The sequence below is a fragment of the Eurypyga helias genome, unplaced genomic scaffold (assembly GCF_000690775.1).
Source record: "Eurypyga helias isolate BGI_N326 unplaced genomic scaffold, ASM69077v1 scaffold27469, whole genome shotgun sequence".
Lineage (NCBI taxonomy): Eukaryota > Metazoa > Chordata > Aves > Eurypygiformes > Eurypygidae > Eurypyga > Eurypyga helias.
Window position 1 is genome coordinate 46,350 of NW_010270574.1, and position 16,480 is coordinate 62,829.

Sequence of the window (16,480 nt, forward strand, 5' to 3'; positions counted from 1 at the left end):
CAACAGTAAAACTACAAGAAAATATTTATGGACTGCAAACATATGTAAGAATCTGATTGCTCCCTTGGCTCCTTCCTTTAGGAAGCACATTCCTGTGGTTCCTAAGTGTATTTCTATATGCAGCTGTACTTCTATAGACTTGTCCTGTACTTTTGTTAAAACAATAAATTCCTGGCAAGCCTACTGCTAAGGCAAGAGGAACGCTCAGATGTTCCATTTCCCAAAACAAACCAGAAAGAGTTATGGTTCCTGCAGTGCTCTGCTACAGGATGTCTGATTATTTAAGTGCTTTATATGCAGTGGATCAAAATGGCTTGCATCTACCTCCAGAAAGCTCCTATATATAGAAGACAGCAGTTAAGCAAACACAAGCGTATTTATTTAGCCTCGAGGTCAGCAGGGCAGTCCAGTTCCTACCAATAGTATTTTTGTACTGCTTCATCCATAACTGACTTACAGGACCAGTTCGCCATTTTAAGCACCATTGGATAAAACAGGGATAACTTTCGTTCACCTCAGCAGAACAAGATTACAGAGTTCAAGGTCCCAAAAGGCCTTTCTGACAGCAGGCCCAGTCTCAGAAAAGGCTGAAGCAGCCAGTACTGATCCTCCTCCCTCTTGGATCTGCTCTGACAAGCGATGCAGACAGAAGTTCTGTTTAACAGAAGTGCATGTGTTCTACAAGCCCTCACTCCTGGAGCTTCCACTTCCAATTATGAAAAGCCCTTGACAACACAAAGCAGATGCACTGTAGAGGCTTGATCTAGAAAGCACCAAAAAGCACAAAGTACAGTAACACTCATATTTGTGATTTTTAAGGCAATTTAATAATTTGGGGTGTGTTCCTCTTCTACAACTCTTCCCCAAATTTTAAAAGCAAACAACATTAAATTGCCATGATCTAAACAAGTTTGCAGGAAAGAGGAAGGACTTGAGCCAGAAGAACCAAAGAAATACTGAAAGAAGCAAAAATCCAAAACAATGTTTCCACAATCTCTCTTCTAAACAGTTTTCAGACAAGCTGAAAAGTTCCTAAGAGGGTCATTGATGCTCCAAGGTTTTCCAATCTCACTTCGAGCTGCAACTGACCACCCAGTACTTTAAGCAAAGTAACTTTTCCTTACACATTTTCAGAAAACATTCCTTACACATACTCTGTATGTTTGAGCCCTCTCAGAACATGAAAAGGATCAAAGGTTACCATGCAGCTGTTTTTCTTCACCTTTTTGCCTTCCTCTTAAAGGGATTTTTTAAAGCAACTGATATTATAAATAGAAGAAATCTAGTTATTTCACTGTATTTCATTATAGATGCTTCTGCATGCAACAAAATCGGAAACTGCCCAACATCACTCAGAATCGAAACACCTTAAATATCTCTGTTGACCAAGGAATGTAAGCAGGATATTGTATCCTGCAAATGCCAAACTGTAGGTACCACCATCATGCCTGGCTTTAGGCAAGGCTCCTTTCCTCTCATTCTGGACCCATAAATCCACACAGATGGTTAGAATGGAACGATCAGCCCACTGACAACGCATCTGGATGTCAGAAGCTACATGCAGCTATGGTGAATGCAGCCACTTCCTCTCCGTGACAAATCCCAAAACCCTTCACTGACATTCCATTTAGTAAGTGGTGTCCCTAACAAAGGAATAAATAGCATTTCCTGCTCAGCAGCTGAACCCTTGCTTCTGTTTATCTAAGGAAGATTCTGTCAACAAAACCAACCAGAAGACTTGACACGGGAACACTAGATATTCCTTTGTGCTACCAGTATTACAAACTCATTTTTGGCTTACCATGGATTCACTGATTAAGAGGAGGAGAAGAGCCTCTTCTACGTTGTCTTGAGGGCAGTATGCACTGAAAGACAGAACACATTTTTCTGAGGAAGGTCAAGAATTATCCTGTCAGGCTCTCACTTCACAAGAGGAGCAGTAACCTGAAACACCTCATGCATAATTCATTTGCTAGGCAATACGTTCTTTTGCAGGTTCTCACAATTAAAAGCTCTACAATATGTCCTAGATGAGCTATACTCAACCATAAATAGATTATTTCCATTTCATAGCAAAGACAGCTATGGTTGGATTTTTATTCCTTCCTGGGGAAAAAAAAAAAATCCAACACTCAAGTTTTTATGCTTTATTTTTCCAGCAGGCCTTTTGATGGGAAGTTAAAAGCAAGAACACACAAAACTACATGAATCAGTGACATAATCAGCAGTACCAAAGAGTGTTCAAACACCCTCCTTCCAATAAACTGAAACAAGAAAGAACGCTTACTTCTCTTCTGTGTACAGCTCAGGCCTCCGACAAAGAAGATTGTTAACGTAAGACTGATCTTCCTTGTTCATGAACTCAGGAAGCGGATCAGATAAAGGGCTCCAGTAACAGTCTTCACTGAGGGAATGGAGAAGTACTTGGGCTAGCTGCTTGGCTGCAGTCTAGAGATCAGTGAACAGGACAGAGACATCAGTGGAGCCTTCTCCAACACAAAAGATTGGCACACACCCTGCCCCCACGTTCCACCTTGGGAATGAAGCATACCAACAAGATGATAGTACTGCTTTTCAGATAGCTATGGTACCTAAACCAGCTGCTAAAAAGCCTACAGCAGTGGCAGTTTCTTCCCTGCTCTGGAAAAGCCAGCCTTCCGCATTCACATGGTCTTGTCGCAATGCTGCAGAAAAAGAGTATCAAAGCGGCCTGACAGCGAGGGATGCTTTGGCGGATGAAGACTGATGGCCACATGGATCACCAAGACATCCTCACTAGCGTTACTGTGTTACAGCATGATGCCACTCCACTGTGTTCTCAGTCTCAGAATCTTGTATGCAAGCCTCAACCCAAAGGCTACTTTTGTATTCGGATTAACCCTTTATCCTTTAATATTGCTCTTCTACAGCCTTTTATAGCTTCACCTCCACACTGCTTCTCTCTTTTTGTTGCAATAACGGAGGGAGGAGAGAAGAGAGTTAGGAACTTTATAACGAGACAGTAACATCACATGCACTTTTTTTGACCATCGAGTGGCCAAGGATTCTTAAAAACTTGCTTTCTGGTTCATACACATAGCTGGCAATCTGGGCCCAAAAAGGGGCAAGTTAGTTTTGCAAAGTCAAGTTATCTTTGACATTTGGCTTTTTTCCCCACCCTGCAATGCGAAAAAGAGAGACGTTTCTTAATAGATGAACATGCAAACAAGCGCAGAGACATCAAAAAGGGTGGTATCTTCTGAACATTCTAAGCAGCACAGCACTCTAGGCTGCAAAGTAAATACTGCACAGAACAGAGGCAGGCTGAAACTTCAGCCCTTCTGTCCTAATACTTGTAAACATTATTTTGGAACTTCTCTGACTACTGTGTATGTCTTCTGTATGCATGTTACTCTTTGAGATGTGTTATGAGGCCACCAGGAGTCATTTTCTTTTAAATACCATGATAGGTATGACTGATAAACTGAACCATTACTCCACTTGAGGTATGACATATAGAACCAAATAAATCATACTGAGGTTAAAATTCCTGTTACCAGATTCAGAAAAGTAACTCCTGTTGATGCAAGGTTCTTTATTTCCATCCACGTCACCACACATGAATTCACTGAATTAGTCCAAAACACAACCACAGTAGCAGGAGCTGTTTCTTAAACACCAAAAAGGGAGGCTTTCATAGATGTACCTAACAAATGGTAAAGTGCTATGAAAGTATGATGGTGCCTCAAAGGAATACTATCACATGCAACTCCCTGGAAACCCCAAGACCTTCCATGCACTCCTACTGACAACTTACAGAAAGCCTTCTGTTTCTAACTAGGCTTTTCTATGCTTTTTATAGCAAGTAACCATGAGCAAAACGGCCTAGGGCCCTACGACATTAGCCAGTATAATTTTATCATCTCAGTGTGTAATTATTTAGTCAGATTTACCCTAAGGAGCCAACTCTCCTATATTTTTTCCTGCAGACTTAGAGGGGAGGGAAAAATAATGCGCCAGCAACAGAAAGATCTCTACTGGTTCACACAGGAGTACAGTTTGTGATAAGCCTTTCAAAAGGCAAGCACCAAATACTTTCATGGCTTTGATATTAACACACAGTACAGTGGCTGTGTAAATTAGCTTCACTGTTGTTTTGAATAAGACCAAACAAACCAGAACAGGCCAAGACTCTGATTTATGTTATTACTGCCTTTGGCTAAAAAAAGCATCATTATGCTCGAAGAACACCCTGATCCCACAAATTAGAGGGGGAAAAAAAAAATAAATCACGTGTTTCACTTTCATGCTTGAAAAACTTCCTTAATTAAGCACATGCCTCCCTTTGCCCTCTTGACAGCTCATTCAAAATAAGTAAGGAAATGAAAATGTAACTTCCTGTAAAATGGAAACCCCAGGAAAAAATATTGAATGAACACCTTTGGATTTTCAACTTAGGGATAAATCCCCCCGGGGTGTTGCACAGCTCCTCCCAGTTGCACAGAGACAGGAGTATTTGAGTGCCACGTTCCGTCACTGTATAGGAAAAGCAGATGAGTAGCCTCATTTCAGCAAAACAAAACAGACAAGCAAAAAAAATCTCCTGAACCTTGATCTCAATCTGGAAAAGGATGCAGCCATTTGAGTGTGACAATTATTTCATCACCTCTTCTAATGCTCTGCACAAACTTCCACATGCATCTGTATTCTCAATTAGGCATATAAGGTGATCCCAAGGCAATGAGAAGATTCATTTCCAGAAGAGAAGTTCCAAAACACACAGATGTGAGAAAACAAGGAAAAAAAGCACCCAGGATACCCCTTCTGCTTGCACTTTGATTTTTAGCTCTGTATTTGCACGTAAGCTAGACGCACAGTCCATCCACTAGAACCTGGCACTCTCTATCTCCAGAATGCCACGCAAACCCATGCCCACCTCCCTTGCCAAGCTTCTCTAGAATTAACATAAAACAAAGCTGAACCAAGCACAAAGCAAGTTTAGTCATATCAACATCAATGCTTTGGGGCTGCAAAGCTTTCATTTATGTTCTCAAGACTGCTGTTGTCCATGCTGCTGACCTTGTCACCTCCTGAGTAATTTCAGGACAAGACCTATTTAAGTGGAGACAGGGAAGAACCAGTTAAAGGTCTAAGAAGTCAAGCAGGCACATAAGTAACCTGCTCTATAATTTCTTTACTAGAGGCACTCAGGGTAACAGGAGGCAGAACGTGAACACCAACAAAAAAATTAAAACCACTCTGTACTGTATGGAAGGGAGTTTTACAGGAAGAACACTGAAGCATTTAAGTCTAAAAAAGCACTCTTGCAAGGGTCAGAAGTATTTAATGCTTCTACATGCAAATGCAAAAATGTGTGCATGCATACGCTGAAAAGTAGGAAAGAAAACAAGACGTTATCACCTAAGGTCAGCACTGTCAAACTAAATACAGCCCCATTACTACCAGGGCTAGAAAACACACTTAAAAAAAAAAAAATCAAAAGTAGCCCACATGCCCAGGTCTGAAGGCTCAGAGGTTTCAACTGAGCAAGTCTTAATTAAGTGCATCACTTCACACACCACTTCCAAAAGTAAAATGAAAGAAAAAAAGCAAAGAAAGAAAGAAAAAGGTAGAAATCAATCAAGTGAAAACAAATACATTTTTGTCCTAATGAACAGGCTAATAAACGGAATTCCTGCACAGCAGATTACCCCACCTTCCCATCTCTCATTCATTCCCCTTACCATTTTGAAGGTCTGAGTAGCTTTAGTTTCCACAGTCCGTAGTACTTCTCGCAGGCTCCTCATTCCTTTCACAATATTTCTATGGGGTAGGCAGAAATAAAGTCATAAAAAAAACCCTAAAAACCCAGCATATTGGAGACAAAATATTTTTACGATGCGCCAAAGCTCGGCAACAAACTTGACATTCAAACCAACCCATGAAACAATCACTAATACTGGGTGAGCGGTAGCGAGACAAGTCGCTCTGAGGCACAGATAGGACAATGGCACCGAGCGAGGCAGCGACTGTAGCATGCCTGCTCCAGATGGCTTCCTAGGAGAAGATCACATTCACATTTGACGAACAGAGGGGACATTTGGAAGCCTTTCGTAGCTCGTATTTATAAAGCAGATGCTTCTTCTTGAAAGCATCCACATCTCTTCATACACACAGATTGCACTTGTTTGAATTATATTGTGCTTACATGATACTTTTAAATGACGATTCCTTTTAGGTGGTGCTTAAGCGCCTTGTGTCTGATGGTCCAGACACATGATGAAATTACAGTGGTTTAAACAGTTTATTATCAGGCAGCTAAGTTGCAGTAACTGTCTGCAAGCACAGATTAACCTGCAATAAAAGAGGGTTAGGAAAAAAAATAATCACGTTACTCTGCATAGACCATGAGCAATTAAAGCAGACTAGTCACCAAATGGTATATTAATCATGCGCCCGAGCACTAAGAGAGACACAGAGAGGAGAGATTAAACACGGACATACTAGGTAACACACTTGCAGCTTATAAACTCTTCAAGGCTGAGGACATGGCCCTACCACCACAGTAACTACAAAGATGTTCAGCGCACTTCCACTGCAGGGTAGAAACTACTCAAAGAAACCCAAGAAATCAGAAAAGGAGCAGTCTTGTAAAGACAGTCAGATAAGCAGTTGCACCGGTACATCAACTGCCACTTCAGCTTATTCCAGGACAATTTTCTGTGCAGACAAAGTCTACAAATGTTTTAAAAACCCCAGCCGTACACTATAACCACCTTTTCTCTCAATATGATTAAACTTTGAAGGTAAGCGGTACAGACTGTGTTTGTGCCCACTTGCATGCACTGCAAACCTTCTTGCACTCCAAAATCCATGGCAAACATTTGAAGTAGTAAAAAAAATAATTATTTCCTTGGTAGAAAAAAAAAAATGTGATCGTGTTTACCACAAATACATTAGCTACAAAATGCCAACCTAAAGCTTATGGTCACCAAGTCACAGAACACAAATGCATCTGGCCTTACTTCCAATCAGTACTACCTCAAAATTTTAAACTTTGAGGTAATCTGTAGACTGCCTAGCTGTGGGTGATCTGCAGACAAGCCAAGTAAGGCAAGAGCAAAACCACTGGAGACTTGCCCCTGAGGAGAAAGTCAGGTGCTATCTTTCTTCTTTTCCTTCCACCTTCTCCTAAGTCAAGGATGTGCTCTGAATTTATCAAAGGAAAAAGCTCAGGGAAGGTTTTGTATATTGGACTTCAATGCTTCAGCAAGCTCCCCAGTTACAAGGACAAGGCATCCGATGCTTTTCTGTGGGTCTAGGAAAGACTATACCCACAAAGATGCAGTTCTGGACCTTAAACTAAGGAAAGCAATAAAGCATGTGGTGATATTTATGCACATCAGAAGCCACACCAAAACCAACAGAATTGTTCACGTGCTATTTATATTCAGATAGTTAAAATAAGTTAATTTCTCCATCTAACAAAATGCACCTACCCAGCTGCTCTCCTCAGTTACTGAAAACTACTGGTATTTCCCGTGTTCCCTGAGTTCCTTAAGAGGTCTGACAGAAGAGTTATGGTGTCTAACATTTTCTCAGCATTTTCAAAAATACCTATGTTCAGATTTCTTGCTAGGATAACGGTATTTGTCTTAAAGTGTCAATGAATTCCATTAACTAGCATCAGAAAGAAGATTAGCAACCACTTGCAAAGCCAATTAATTTCACGTTCGGCACATAACTAAGAGATGAAAAACCTAGAGAACATGCTATAAAGTTCTGTTCCCAGAAAACTGGAGCACCATTTCAGTTTCACTTTTTAGACAAGGCTTCATGGCAGAAGCACCTTGCTCTGAGGAGAAGGGGAGAGGAAAGGAAGGAATATTGACACGCTGAAGTGAATGAAAGAATAAATGGCAAATTGCTGCCCATCTGCAAGCAGGCAGAGCTGAAATCATGAGCCACATAACAAATGCCTGGGAACACCTTCAACAGAGGGTGCGAGTGCAAAATGGGCAGCACAGGAGGAGCACCCAGCACTCACCACCTCCTACACAGGTGCTTGCACAGCCAGCGTCTCTCAGAGAGCACCCGCTCCACTCCGAGCTCTCAACTCTGAAACATGCAAAGCATCTGACAACAATACCACTTCCACGGGACTGAGGGTTTGGTTTGGCAGCTTTTGTATTTTAAACTTTATCAAACATAACTGAGCCGTGGCAGGAGACAGAGCACACCTGCCAGCACTCTGCAAACATACCTCTCTAAAGGAGCTTGTCTTTCTGCTCTACTGTTCCATGCCAGGAGGCCATCTGAGCACACAGTTTGTTTTAAGCATATGAATTGCTCTACTCATAACGATAAGGAATTTCCTGTTCTATTAATAGATGTCTTTCATATACTAAATGTGCACTTAGAGAGATTTTTTTTTTTTTTTTTTAAATCAGGACCTGAAGAAGTTAACAAAAAGGAAAGTATGTATTTGAACATAAATACGTGTATGTAGATAAGTTGATGAGGATGCAAACACAAAGCCTCTGGCAATCCATGGTGAATCCATTTGATTTTGTCTAGATCAGAAACTAAGCAATCTTGAGCCTCTGCAGGACTTGGAGAGCAGACTACCTGAAAATCCCACGTACTGTTGTGTTACGCCATGGCATAAGTGAACATCCAGATCATGGAAATTAAATTAGTTGGAAGAGTCCATGGGCCTCTGTTACACTGCTAAGATGGCAGAAAAAGAAACGAGGAAGAACAGGAAGGGAAAAGCAGGTCATTAAACTGTCTGGGTTTTAGCCACGAAAGTGGCAAAACAGGTATTTAAAAAACCATGATGAAATGCAGTTTAGGATTCAATTATAGCTAATCCAATAAAGAGGAACACAGCAAATCATGGGCACAAACTGTGACAAAGAGCACCTTGAGTCGAGTAAGTCCAGCTTGGCACGAAAGTCTGTTTCGTTTGTACAAGCACCCTGTTAGTACAGGGTAATTAATTACCAGTCCATGAATCAAAGGGGTCATATCACATGTCACTGTTCGGTTAACACTACACAAAACTAAGATACAAGAAAATAAAAATATATGCTGTTTTCTATGCAAATTGCTGGGAAAAGGATTATAATAAACCAGAGTGGACCATGGGCACAGAGGTCCGTAAAGACAGTCTCCCAGCAACCTGGGTACCAGAAGATCATGTTCTTATCCCCATTCGTTAACTGTCAACAGAGTTAGCTGCCAACAGATGGAAAAGACTGTCTTGATATGACTACATGGCAGTTCGCAGGGCCACCTCTCCAGGGGAAAGCAGCACTTAAATCACAAACAGCACCAACACCATTGCCTCTGTCCAGCTCCTTTTGCATCTCTGCATCTCGTCCAAGTTTTGGCAAATTCATACTCTCTCCTTAAACAGCTGTTCATGCACAGGCACAAAACACACCTGAAGAAATAAGCCTCAGATTCTCATGAATGAAGATACAAGAAGGCAAGTAACTACAAAGCACATTAGAGTCGGCAGCCTAACAGAAGTGGGGTGCTCAAAAAAACACGTTACAAAAAGCTTAGCATTTATCGAGATCCATACAGCAGGCAGTAAGACTCACTCCCAAATTGCCAGTGCAGTGTCCTGGATAAGGTGCTAGACTGTGGACTGAAGAGGAGACAAATGACAGGAAAGCCCAAGTAAATTCCTCAGAATTCCCAGCAGACTGTCCTGCCTGCCTTTCTACATTACATTCTACTATAAAACACCACATGCATAAAGTTACTCTTCCAAAGTGCCCTTGCAACAGAAGTCTGCAAGACTTCAAAAAGGGAATTGAGGACTCTAGAAAACTGACAGGAGAAGGGAAGAGAAAGAATTGCATAAGCTTTATTCATCAGGACTTCACAAAGTACTTTAGGTCCTGACTTGAGTGATCATAAGGAAATTAATTTTTTTTTAATAAGTGCTTAATATTTATTTTTCAGAAATTAATTTTCTTTACAACTGTCCCATCTAGAGCTTCCACAATCAACCACATCCTCTAGAAAGGTGTCTTCACTGTGAAACTCCACACATGCTTCAAGTGCCATTAAGAGAGCAGCATATATATAATCATTACTTCACACAGGTGAAGTCTGTTCACCCTAAGGAACTCCTAAAAGCAGCTTGACCAAAGCCCCTATAAAGTAGTAATATCTGTTTAATCCTCTGAAAGGAAAAGCAGTAAGAAATGAGCCTAATCTTCACACATCCACATCAGAAAAAAGAAAAAAAAACAACAACAAAAAAAACCCCAACCAAACACACAAAAAACCCACAACAAAACCACCACCAAAACAGATGCAGATGTTAACATGAAAGACAACTGGCTGCCTCCTACAGTGCCACAGCATTGCTCACTAGAAGAGTAAGAGAAAGCTTTCTTGGAATGCTGCAGGGCATACAACTGCAGGAAACACGCGTCTTCAGCAACACAATAATTTTAAGTAAACATCTCATTAAAAGCATCTGGGACTTCCACAGCTGCAAGACTTACTGGTCCTTACAGCTGGCAGATGAACATCTGAAAGGGAGACCAGACCTTTCTTTTGTACTGGTACCTTCTTTCCACTGCAAGAGAAAGGCCATCCCTGACCACGCTCCAAGAGGAGCGCGCCTGTTCCTGCCGGCAGGAACAGAAGCACGACAACATCACTCAGTTCCCTCAGCTCTTCTGCCTGGTGAGACAAGAATAAAGCACTCGCTATTTCTTTTGTACACATGTGCCGCTGGGGAAGGACATCCCACCTGACAGGACCTATTCCCCTGCCAGCCTGAGCACTCATCATCCAAGGCCTACTTCCTACCTGAATGCTGGAAGCAGTAAGAACAAAAGCATTTCTTTGAGCTGTTCAATATCAGGTGGAGAAGTTTATTATACACATGAAGCACCCTAAAAAGCTTCTTCCCACTTCCCTCCTCTTCCCTTAATATATCCCAATGCTGCTTATGCCCTCTCGTGGCAGCAAGCACACATTAATACAAGCTGGAGGGGAGGCGGGCAGAGACAAGCCATGGAGCCCCGCCAGGCTTCTCTCCTCACCAGAGGTTTCACATCCCTGGCTGGTGTTTCACTTGCACTGAAGGGGCTGAGCAGTGTGTGGGGCTCCGCTCCCACCAACTGTGATGCTCTTTCATCAGGAGACAGCTACAGAGAACATTTTGCTGCTGTTGCAGCAATTCAGCTTATAATCAAAGCGCTGCTTCATTCACATGTGCATTTTGATTCCAAATTGGTTTCCTGTAGGGTTTTTTGTAGGTTGGTGGTGGGTTTGGGTTTTTTTTAAGGCTGTCATTAAAATAACGTGGGAAGGGAGCAAGCGGGGCCCACAGTAATAGCTAAAACAAACCACTGGATATATTGAACTGATGAAGACTGAATTTAAAACATTGCTGAATAAAATGAACAGGAGTGAGTTAGATATTCAAAAGGTTCCTAGAGGGCATCAGTGCCATATGTGCTAGATGAGATTTCTATTTTATTAAATACTTCATGAGCTTCATGAGCCCGACCTGAGCTTTTTGTTTGCCATGAGAACGGCAAAAGGCTAGGAAAACATGCTGTGCCACAGCTGGTCACCCACCAACTCACCCAGGAAAACCACATCCTGTCCCCCTACTGCCACAGTGATACTGAGGCTGTGCCTTATACTTAAAAGTTTCCACTTTGTTTACACATGAACTTGTACTGCCCTGACTAAAGGGATCATTTCACAACGTTTGGGCTTTGTGTATTTGTAAGGCTATGAATTAGGCAAGGCTTACCTAAAGGCACCTCTCATGGATATGCTCACAAGTACAGCTTCACTGTACGTGCAGATGTTTAATGAAAGAATGTGGAACATACAGGCTATTCACAGTTGCATTTGCATTCTTGGGGGATAGAAAGTTAGCAAAAGCATCCTAAACAAGAAGCAACCACTCCTCCAGAGTTAAAAAATTTTATCTATTTTCTACAGAATAATTTTACCCTAGTTTTTGTAATTTCAATTTCTCCTCATTTTTTCATTTCTTCCTCTTTTCCTTTCTTAACTCAGCAGGGAAAAGAGGAGTGAGGAAAATGACAGAAAAGTATCTGACTGGGGGTGAAGGTAAACCAGCCAAAATGTAACACTTCCAAAGATAGTTTGGTTAAAGTTTGTAAAGCTTTGACCAGCAATATTTACAAAGAGCAGCGAGGAATTCAGCATCTGATTCCTTGAGAACAGACAGGATAACATGGGCAAGAACAGGACTAGGAATGGATGGATTCTTACAAGTACTGTTTACACATGGTAAAGAGAGACTCTCCCTACATGACAACCTCTCCATCAACTAAACAGAGTTGATGACGTTTTTAAGACACAGCCTGTTTTAGGGAACAGTGTGCCCTCACCAATGATGGCCACTGGAAGTGGACATTGACAATGCCTTTTCTATTGTTCTTGAGCAGGTTTTCCTCCGGTGAAATTCACTGTAGGTTGTAGATACCAACTCCTCTTGCCCTTCCAAGGTTCACTGGGAGCTGTATTTCAGAGACATAATAAACACCCTGGAGCAGCACAGTTCCCGCATGCATTCTCTCTAGTAAAGCCACAGAGATTTGGATATTGATCAGGACATTTAAGACTCTAAATAAACAAACAAACAAATAAAAGAAACTACCCTGAAGACTTCACTGAGCTCTAAACCAGGCCCTGTGGCTGAACGTTTTAAAGCACACAGCAGTGTAATTTCACTTTCTTTATAATCAAACTCCCCTCATCTCCATGGGGAGAAGAGTTGAGTCAAGACAACGAAATTGTTCTACTCCACCCTACTTGTGAGTCTGGAAAAACAAGGCTTAAGACTCTTGAGACAAATAGGAGGGAGTGAAGGAAACTGAGGGGATTTGGGATGAGCCAGCAGCAAAAAAGTCACAACACATAAAAGAAATAAGCCTTCATCTGTTCTGATATAATAAAAATAGATAATGTTGCATTTGTTAACATCTGCATCCACCTACCCCTTCTTTAAATGAGTCACATAGGCACTCTGTAGAGCTGCTTCCAGGAAGTAGGAAAGTTCATACTCCGAGTAAGTCACATTGCTGCCCTTGATACTCCTTGAATGTGTGTTGTTTAAGGTCTGTGAGGGAGGAAACAAATATATGGGATTACAGACAATTGTTTGAACTAGCCAGTTCCTCATGAGCCAGAGACAACCCCAATACTAAAATATTAGCTTCTGCCACCAGATTGCTCCCCAGACTATTTGAAAAAAAACTTACCTTCATTAGCTATTCAAGAATCTTTCAAAGTCAACTTTAAAATTAGCTACACAGTGACTTGCATGAAATATTCTGCATGCAAGATGAGTCTTGAAACACCATCCCTTATTACTTTCTAACCTCTAACACAGGAAGTAGAAAGCTACACGTTAATACCAAGGGCTTCAGAAGTAATACTCCAACCACACAGATACTCCAACCACTCCATCTTGCACAGAACTATTAATGCAACATGTGAGTAGGTATGTCTAGCACAACATCACAAATATTCGTTAAGAGTTAGTAAGTTATCAGGACTCCTGACAGAAGAATCTTAGCCCTTCCTCTGTTTCTTCTGTCTAACCCTTCTTGGTTTTGCTTCCTTACTGGTAACAAACAGCTCTCATTGCTGAAAGTTGTGCTGTGCGGTCTCTCCAAGGCAAGGTTTTACATTCAGGACTGGAGAAGGCCTATGGACTTTTAATACATCTACTGGTAACCCTGCATCCTTGTCTCTTTGTCCAGGAGACAAATGAATTACAATTACAATTCAAACTCTTTCACTTCTTCAAAGACACAAGCTGTCAGTAAAAACACATTTACAGTTCCCAGTACTTTCATAAGGGAAGGACTGTACTTAATTTTAAATAAAAAAGCCATTCAGCTTTTCCTACGAAGAAACAGACCAGAGAATTTGTTAGCTGGCTTTCCTGATGAATGTTTATATATGCACTAAGCTCTTTTTCTTGTTTTAATAAAATTACAAACAAAATGTGGAACAGACATACGCCTTTACCACTGAGAAGAACAGAAATATCTGGTCAGAAGGTCAAAGGCCATTAAGTTACAGAAGAAGAGGTAACATGCATTGCCTGTGTTGCTGGTGTCGAGCATAATGTGTGGCAAAGGAAGAGCATGGAAGTGCATGGTGTGCCCTGTTAAAGTCAGCTAGGCAAAGTTACAGAGCTAGAGACCACTAAGCATGTGCCTAACAAGTCCACGGCATGTATTACAGCTCAGTGGAGGACTCACAGTACTCCTCTCCCTCAGCATCCTAGCCAGCCACTGACTAAGCAGTTACTTGCTGCTAAGGATCTGATTTCCTCCAATTTTACTTGTAGAAGGTGAAGCACTGGCAGTTAAACTGCTATGGCTGACCCAAAAACGTTACTTTCGGCTCATTAGGGATCTCAATATCCACTACAGCACATACGTAGAATGACTTGGGTTCCTTTGTGCTGGCACTTGCCATGCAGTCTGTAGTCCCTCCTTAGTAAGAGCGGAACCCGAGATACAACCTGAGCACATCTGAAGTACTCAGTGCTTTACCACAGGCAAAACTGGTTTCCAGATGTTATTCTCAGAAGAAACTGACACCAGGAACGGCTGTTTTGCAACTGCTTATACTGAGATACCTCACTCCTTCCAACTTGTTCTCACACTTAATATCTATAATCACTTCACATTTCTCCACCATTTTTGCAGTCAAAACCCTGGGAATTCCACCCAGGCCACCAGGTAACACCATGAGCACATTTCTTCTTACCTTTTCAAGTTCCTGCAAGTACACCTGGGCAATGACACATGCTGTCTCAAAACAAGCCATGACTTCCTCCTCCCTTTCACACAGTCGGGCACGTGAGGCAACGGAGTTGGTCGAGCGCTCCAGTGACAGACCTGCAAAATGGCAACACCTTCTTTAACTGGAGCCCACCACCAGCAGCATGGGCATGATATTCCTTCATATACCAGCTGATGGCAAGGTTTTTCCCTAGGTGGGCTCCCCTTTGTTTTAGTGACTTTCAGGAAAAGACCCCCAGGAAAATGTAATTCCTGCACATGCAAGGCATTTTTGTCATGCTGCTCTAACACACAATGCCACTGCACTTTCTACAGTGGCTTTCAAACACTTCATGAATGAAGGACAAACAAACCCTCTAGTAAGGATGAGCAAGCAAAGAAATTAAGGCCTGTATTTCCAAAGATGGCTATACATTTTGGGTGCTTCAATACAAGTGCTGCTTCAGAAACACCCTGGCACTAGATTTCAGAATTTCTAAGCACTCGCTATTCCAAATGAACCTTTCAACAAGCAGTAGTTTTGAAAGAAAAAAAAAAAAAAGCCAACAACAACTGAAAATTATACCGAAGATGGAAAATCTGAGGCCTCTCTTGGAAAATCTGAGCACATGCAGATTGCACATGAACACACAGCAAGCTCTTGGCAAGGCACAAGAGACTCTTAACCACAAGATCACCGTCTTTTCCAAAGAAAGGAAAAACCCTTAGGTTTTGTGCTACTAGAACTCCTTCTTGCATCATCATCCACCCCCACTTACAAACAAGGAGCATGTTAATTGAATACCCACAGCTACGGAGTCCTACATGAACATCTTAATATCAGATCCTTGTCTGCCATCGCACTGTGACACCCTTTCTATCTAAAATCTATCCAGAGAGGCTACATATCCACATATCAATTTTACTCTGATCAATGTAGGTTCTTAGGCCACATGGGATCTCTACAATACACCACTGCTTGGAAACTCAGGTCTTCTACACCAAACACAACTGGACTAGTGCCCAGTAGCCCAACACAGGTTGCAGAAAGTTCAGCACATGCTTGCTTCCCAGTAAGTTTTATATATAGCAACTCTCCCTAATACCAATGAAAAATGTGTAGGAAGTAACAAAATCCTAGTATTCTTGACAGATCCTCAGAGGTGACGAAGAGGGAGTTCAGCTGCCTGGACAGCCTCTCCAAGGAAGCAATTTAGACAGCTGCAGCACATGGCAGAGGATTCTGCTCCACGTGAGGAGCCACCACATGTACCAGGAGCCATGCAATCCCAGGAGGCATAGCACCTCAGCACAGCTCATCTCAGGAGTCTGACAACAAAGCACTGGGGTGCTTTGGGGGTAGGTGGCAATGGGGTGACAGGTCTCCCCATGATGAACAATGCAGCACAAGTGCTCATGCTGAAGGAGTCCGAGGTTCCTAGGCAGTCTCAGCCTTGTTTACTTCTCATGTTCAATGTTTCTGTTTTGTCCCCTTGGTTACTCTGCTAGGAGTTTCCCCACCTCACATTTGAGCCAGACACAAGCAGTTAGTTCAGCAAGCTGAGAAGATGCCCCACTGGTGCAAGCTTGGGAGGTGGCTCCCCATTCCTCCTGCCCTCTCCCAAGTCAGAAGCACGCAGCACATTCCCTCAAGGGCCTAGATCTTGCAAGAACACATGTTG

General features: G+C 42.0%; 1 protein-coding gene across 1 annotated transcript in view; it reads right to left on the reverse strand.

Moving 5' to 3' along the window:
- The window catches only part of TTC7A (tetratricopeptide repeat domain 7A), a gene marked incomplete at its 3' end in the record, with an annotated part of 76,030 nt that overhangs the window by 45,284 nt on the left and 14,266 nt on the right, over positions 1-16,480 (reverse strand). The window contains exons 3-7 of the mRNA XM_010158509.1: positions 14,785-14,915; positions 12,996-13,117; positions 5,724-5,802; positions 2,288-2,448; positions 1,802-1,865 (exon numbers count right to left, since the gene is read on the reverse strand). Coding sequence (XP_010156811.1) covers positions 1,802-1,865; positions 2,288-2,448; positions 5,724-5,802; positions 12,996-13,117; positions 14,785-14,915 — 557 coding nt within the window. The remainder of the gene's footprint in view (positions 1-1,801; positions 1,866-2,287; positions 2,449-5,723; positions 5,803-12,995; positions 13,118-14,784; positions 14,916-16,480) is intronic.